The sequence below is a fragment of the Acyrthosiphon pisum genome, chromosome A2, assembly GCF_005508785.2.
Source record: "Acyrthosiphon pisum isolate AL4f chromosome A2, pea_aphid_22Mar2018_4r6ur, whole genome shotgun sequence".
NCBI lineage: Eukaryota > Metazoa > Arthropoda > Insecta > Hemiptera > Aphididae > Acyrthosiphon > Acyrthosiphon pisum.
In genome coordinates this window covers 84463127-84470880 of record NC_042495.1, presented here as the reverse complement: position 1 = coordinate 84470880, position 7754 = coordinate 84463127, and the positions used below count along the sequence as shown (strand labels likewise).

At 29.5% G+C, this 7754-nt stretch overlaps 1 protein-coding gene across 1 annotated transcript in view; it reads left to right on the top strand.

The window, feature by feature from the left end:
• Positions 1–7754, top strand: part of LOC107884465 — a 17221-nt gene that overhangs the window by 1040 nt on the left and 8427 nt on the right. Inside the window, exon 2 of the mRNA XM_029490496.1 lies at positions 6093–6845. Coding sequence (XP_029346356.1) covers positions 6119–6845 — 727 coding nt within the window. The 5' untranslated portion in view covers positions 6093–6118. The remainder of the gene's footprint in view (positions 1–6092; positions 6846–7754) is intronic.

Below are 7754 nucleotides of genomic sequence, written 5' to 3'. Positions count from 1 at the left end.
GTAGTACCTATAGAATATAGATTATAATATAATTTGATTATTATGATATGATGATATTATATTATTAGAAAAATAAATTACCAAAATCGAATGAATAAGTTTTGTCTCTTAGTTCCACACATGAAAAAAAAAAATGTAACTAACTTAAATGTACAATAATGATATTTAACTTTAAAAAGTTAAGTTAAGACAATACAAAATTTAACTTAATAAGTTAATAAGTTAAAAACCAAAAAAACTAACTAGTTAAGTTAAAAAATTAAAAAAAAATTAACTTTTTAACAAGTTAATGCCCACCTTTGCCTATATGATAATATAGTGATATAGTCAGACTACAATATAATGCATATTATAATGTGTAAATATCAAACGATAATACGATATGAAAACGAGAGAAAAAAAAATTAACCAGAGCAACTTTACGAAATTCTAGGACCCCAAACAGAAGCAAACAACAAACTAATAATTAATGACATTTTTAAAGTATTTTGAATTATACATGCTAACTAGCTGTCCAGCCTAGCATTGCTCATGCCAAAATTATTGTTATTATTATTAACCGTAAACTGTAACCGTGGGAACCTTAAAAAAAAACAAATTTCGCGGGTCAAAAAAAATTGATGCGTTATACACCCTTTTGCTACCTATAGTAGTTGAAATCAGTGGCGTGCTCAGCTTTTTTGAAAGGGGGGGATATTCATTTTATTCAAAAAAATTCCCATTTGTAAATACATTACATACATACAAGTTTAATATATTATTAATTAAAATAATTAAATACAATACATTAATTAATTTTTATCTAAATAAGCATTTCTAGTTTTCTTGGTTTCTTGGCCATCTCATCCAACACTTCATCTGGTGTAACAATCACGTCTTTGTGTATCGCTAACATAGTTAAACCATTTAAACGTTCCTACAACAAACAGAAAAACATAATATTAAAATGTGTAATTTTTATTTAAGATTAATTAATTTTAGATTATACCTCGGTCATTGAATTTCTCAGGAATGTTTTTACTCGTTTTAAGGTGGAAAATGACCTTTCAGGGGTTGGAGTGGAAACAGGTAAACTGCATAAAATTTTCAATAATTTATTGATAGATATTAGGATATAGATTAGGACAACAAACTCGAAGCGCGTCTAAGGCCGTTTTGATAGGTATTTGGTTTTGAAGTAATTTTGTTCGCCAAATTTTTAACTCTGCTAAACTGTTATCTTTGTTTATATTAGGTGAATAAAACTCTAATAGATTTTGAAAGGATTCAACTTCACAAACATTAAGATACTGATTTTTTGAAAAAATAGCTTCAAAACCTGCATAATTTAAATTATGAATGAACCATACAATTTTTATTCAATTGTACAACTATAATTAAAATATAAAAAATACCTTTGAATATATTTTTGTGTGCTAAAAATCTAGCTTCTCATTGAGCAATAAAATGGTCAACATACGGTACAAATATTGTTGTACGATAATAAACTTCAATAGCCATTTCACAAGTTGTATTATTCATTGAGCTTGTAAAAGGATTTGCTCTGTTTGTTTGTCTTTTTGCTATCCTTTTAACAGATAGATTTATATTGACAATTTCAGCCAGTTCCTAAATATTAGCAACAAAAAACATTTAGTATAACTATTAAAGAAATATATTCGGACACTCATTACCTCAGCTTTTAAAAATATTTGTTTAAACTCTTCATCAGTATTAGTTCTTATGTCTTTTAAAACAGTAACACCACATTGGAAAAAAAAATCGTAAAAGTAGATAATAAATTATTACAAAAAATCTAATGGTGGTGGGATATGACACCCTGATCCTCCCCGTGAGCACGCCACTTGTTGAAATAGGCTTAAAACCTTCTCCGAGACAAACTCTATCATTAAAATAAAACCGCATGCCTATCGGATGTGTGGTTCCCGAGATCATTGGCATCAAAGATCCTAATTTTCAATGCATATAATATGACATATAATAATATAATTTATGATTCAATTGTCAATAATGCCAATGCAGAACACATTTCTTGGACTCTATTGGTTCATATTTGATCTTAATTTTTTTTCGGAATTATTAAAATTATTTTCCGAAAAATTGATGAAAACCATATTTTTTGAGCTGTAATAATTACTTTTACAGAAAGTGTTAATAATAATTAGAAATATTAAAAATATATAATACTAGCTGACCCGACATACGCTGTCCTGTCGAAATTATAAATATTAAATTCGAATTGGTATGATTAATAAAAAAAATATTTTTTTTATTCTAATGCCCGTTAAATGTATTAACTTTATATATGACTCAAACTTTGTTAAATTCGTTATTTAATATTCCGTGTATGGTTTCAAAAACTTATCTTAACTTTTACGTTGCCCGGAATAAAAGTTCTGATTCTAAGCAGTATATTATCAGGTAGGCAATCTACTTTCGGTAGATCGCGGACCCCGTGCTGTTTGTACATAGGTACCTAAGTGTATGATTGAACTCCAGAGTATCAAATTTATACCAAGTTTGTCGTTTTTACTTAATTCCACCGTAGGTACAATTAATATAATCAATTAATACAAAAGCCTAAATCAACCGTACAAAAATATACGACGAATAAAAAATAAACAAATTTAACCCATTTTAAATTAGCCGATCTTCTTCCCAGAGGTCTAATCTACACACAAACATTCATTTTTATATATATAGATTATATCTCTTTTTATACAATAATAATATATCATTATAAATTTACCACTCCCTAAATGGACTAAAAAATTTTCCATTCCAGGATACAGTTCCCTCCACATTTATTCTCCCCGCATATTGTATGTGCCATCGTAAAACGGTTGGACTAAAAAGTTTTGCCAATCAAGGCTCAACAATGTAACAATAGTTTATAGCTACATATTTCTTCAAATATTTTAAAATTTAAGTTGTTTGTGATTCTTTTAAAGAGAGAAGAATAGTTTATTATTTATCCATCTTGAATTATCTTAAAAAATATGCTAGTAGAACCCTATTAAGAATTACATAGGCAACATAATATAGCAGTATTGCGGTTACCACCATAAACGAGCTATTTATAATATATATTTATAGTTACATTGATTAAGTACCTAATGATATGCATCAATTGTTCCGTGTTCGGCGAAAATAGTTCGTGAGAAAAAGCGTCGCAAAAGTTGAAGATTTATTCGAGTAGGTATTTCTAAATAATGAAAATATTAACAATTTGAAAATTTAGTAGTATTTTGCGGGTCAAGTCTTGACCGTCAAGAACCATCATCAAAAATAATTTATCAAATTAGAAGTGAGTATTTAATAAAACATATGTGTAAATTATAATAACCGATAAGTGACAACTCAACAATGTATTGTCTTCGTGATGTTGTATACAATTTTCAATTGCAAATATAAAAACCGGCCAAGTGCGAGTCGGACTCGCGCACGAAGGGATCCGTACCATCATCAGCTATAAACATGTCGGCAACACTGCTTATATTATATATTCTAGGATTTTTAGTATTTGTTGTTATAGCGCAGTGGCGGATCCAGGGGGAGGCAAAGGAGCATTTCCCCCCCCCCCCCAACACCGTAGTTTTCTTTTGTTTTACACTGTGTTTAGCCAATTTTGCAACTTTTTGTACTTTTGCCTCCCCCCCATGCCCCTCCAAAAATTAAGCCCTGGATCCGCCATTGTTATAGCGGCAATAGAAATACATAATCTGTGAAAATTTCAACTTTCTAACTTTTATGGTTCATGAGATACAGCCTGGTGACGGACGGACGGACGGACAGCGGAGCCTTAGTAATAGCCAATACTAAGAGCCCAATAGGGTCCCGTTTTACCGTACGGAACCCTAAAAACTATATTTTACGTATGTACCGTTTTATTGATATCTTTAAGAAAGTATAATATTATAAAATACTTCGTTAAAGTACTTTTTTCAGAAGTATTTAAAATACGTATTTGAGTACATAAAAAGTATTTCAATTCGTTTACTCAAATACTTTTATTCAGGTACTTTACAACACTGATATATAATCCCCTATTATAATCAGTGTTGTAAAGTGGCAGCCTCAAAAAGATTTTGTCAGCTTTTGGCCGGATTTTGATCAGCTGCTACCCTAGGCCCTTTTAATACATATTTAGACACCTAAATATAACCTATCTACCTACCTATTATTTCAGGGACGTAGCCAGAGGGGGGGGGGTCCATGGGGTCCGGTACGTATTATTATTTTTTTTTTTTGACTTTCTAGTCTGAAATATAAACTTAATATTTAGTATTTGTAAGATATGAAAATGTTGTATGCTAAAATTATTATTACCAATATTACTAGGTAATTTTATACTTTTTTATAAAATATAATCGTAATATATTATTATACCTATTAAAATACATATATTTATACATTTTTTAGCTATTCGCCTTTTAAATAAATTGTACCTATAAGTATTTAAATTACCTAAAAAATGTCATTATTTTTATAAATGTTAGACGAAACTATATATTATTATATTAAAAATTGGTTGATATATTATATTATTGGATGCTGATTGGAGTTGGCTTTATTTGTAAGTTTCACGTTATTATTATAATAAAATGTATTCGGCAACACAACTTAACAGAACAACACGACATTCGTTATTTTTAAATTAAAAATGTCACAAATAATATTGATAATTAATAACTAGCTTGTCATATAAATATATAATTATATAGGTATATAGGGTTGAATATACATTTAATAACTAGGTTATTCTAAAACATGGAAAAATTATACGAAATATAAGCACCTTAGATGTGCTAAAATTATGTGTCTGTATTTAAATAGTCACCTATTTAGGCTATAATATTACCTATTCGACTAAATAACATGGGAATATGGGATATTATGTTATTTAATTATACTGAAAAGAACCTAATAGTTATTAATACTAAACAAACAATTATATTTGTACGATAATACTGTTTATATACAACATTGACGTATTTCTTCGATGATGTCCTTCAATTCTTGTGTACCTATAGTGGTGAATGGAGTATGTTCAATTTCTAAAGTATAATAAAGCGTTCTAACATAAATTCTTTACAACGTATATTATAAGGTATTATATATTATTATTTATTACCTACTACAAATATTAATTTTATATTAAATAAGTTGTGCGTATTTTCCCGGACATTTATTTTCCACTTACAATTATTTAAATATATTATAAAGTATTAATTTTAGAATCTAAACGGAGCGATGAAATTACGTGGATTTTTTAGATCAAACAACTGACTTAAGAAAATGCGAAAAAACAATAAAATTATCCTTAGAGAGCTCCTAAAGACATAATACCGCAACCGCATGTACTGTCTCTCACTCTTTACGTCTTATTACTAACACAGTAACACATCAGTGCATAACATACCACATTTTACGTTCAGAATAATCCATTTACCTCTGTTATTTTTAATATTAGAATTTGGAGTGGATTCATAAATTATCAAAATTTTTGTAGAAACATTACTTTTTATGCGAGTATATTTCGTTTGTACTTAATATAAATCCATAACACTATATTATGGTGGATATGGTTCTATAAATCGGCTCTTTCACGAAGGTAATTTATTTAATTTTTATAGTCTACCCGACCATAAGCGTCATTACTGTAATTATTATTGATTATTTTTATTGGTTTATATTATTACCTATATTCTGAGCTAATTATGTTCTATTATTTTATGTATGGCACATATTATACCAGTATGCTAATAATGTATTTATTATGTATCTGTACTTGAACCTATCTGGCGTTAATTTAATAAAAATAAAATAAAATTACAAACATGAAACAATATAATATTATATTATTAGTTCAACTGCAACCTACCAACTATGTCCCGCAAACAGAATTGAAAAATATTTACATGGTAATGAGTGGTAGAGTGGCCCCTGATTTTTGGGACACACGGTATACAGTAAAAAAAAGGTAAAGGTACATACAGCAGATCGACGTCCTCAGTTTTTTTAAGATTAACCAATAATTTATAATATTGACATATTGTACCCACAGTTTACAAAACTAATATTTTTTACAGATTGCGTATGAATTAAAGCCCATGCGATGGACAAGTTAAGAGTCGAAGAAGTTGCCATAAACTTAGAACTAATGAAACGATCCCGGTTCTATCACATATTTAATCCGAACGGTACAAAGATTTTCAACTGTAATGCTTACCGACTATTACTGTTTCTTTACGGATCAATTGTGAACTGCATTGTCGTTTTCAGCACGTTGGGTTTTTTTGTCGAAATGGACGATACTATGAGTTTTACTGATTTATTTGTAGCTATATTTGTTTTGATTAATTTTTTTTTATGCTATTGGAGGATTTGCGTTTTTATGTACAATGTAAACGCGATTTACGACGTGCTCAGTGTTTCACGGTTTGATTTATTGAAGAGCAAACATTGTTGCAAAAACGTAAACGTACTTAACGACTATCGCGATAGAACGATCAAAATCACCAATTACTTTTTCTTATTTTCGTCGACAGTGATGTCGCAATGGATTATATATCCTCTCGTGGTCATCGCGTTCACAATGCCCGAAGACGAATATGGCCGCTTCCAGAACATCATGAACTTGCGTTATCCTGTCTCTACGTACACTTACAACCAATATTATTTCATATTTTATTTAATGGAAGTGATGGTAGCAATATTTACCATGTACGCTATGATCTTTCCAGACATACTTTTAATGTCTGTGTGTTGGGCTATAATCGCTCAACAGGAAGTCCTCACTCAGGCGTTCAAAAACATTGGACACGAAGACAACTCCCAAATGGGTAAGATTTTTTTTTGAAACAGTAATATGTTCACTGAAAAGACGAATACAAGTAGTACAACGAATTATATAAATATAATATGGGTACATCGTATATATAATTTAATAATTATTAATTTCGGAAATATATTTTAACATGGCTTTTATTATAAGTAGGCAAGTAGGCGCACCACTGCAGAAAGTATGTTTTTTTATCGCGAGGCACTCATTATAATTCCATAGGCAATTTTATTATTTATTACAAACCTAGGACTATTTTTTTTTTATCTTTTTTAAATATATCTAGGTATACCCGACGACATTTCGTTCCACAATACTGGGCACAGCGCTTCCGCGATAATAGCAATATCCAGGGCCGGATAGACCTATAGGGAAATCGGGATTTTCCCGGTAGGCCCCTGTCCGTACCTAATTATGGGCTCCCCAGTCTCAATACCGTATTTTATGTTTTAAATGTTATTTATCAAACAATAATATAATATCAAACTATATACAAATTAGAAAATAGTTTATTTTATAGGTTTATAATTATAAATAATAATGAAAAAAATACTTTTGCGTTTACGTTAATTATACATGACATTGTAGTGTTGTACGTATAATCATTGATTATAAATAGAAGCTTATAATCATTGCAGTTGATATAGCCAAGGTCGGATTGCAGACTAGGCCTCCGGCTAGTTTGAGCCCCCAGACTTCGTGTTCAATGTTCATAATATTTTAAATATTAAATAAGATTACCATTTATTTAGTAACTGTATTTAAACATACAACATGTCTTGACATTTTAAAGGGCTCCTTATTGATTTTAGATTTATAAAATAAATTAATATTATTTCTAAGAAAAATCAGTCACCAGCTAATAATATATTATTATCTTGTCGGCTTTAGCTTATAACTGTTTGCAGTC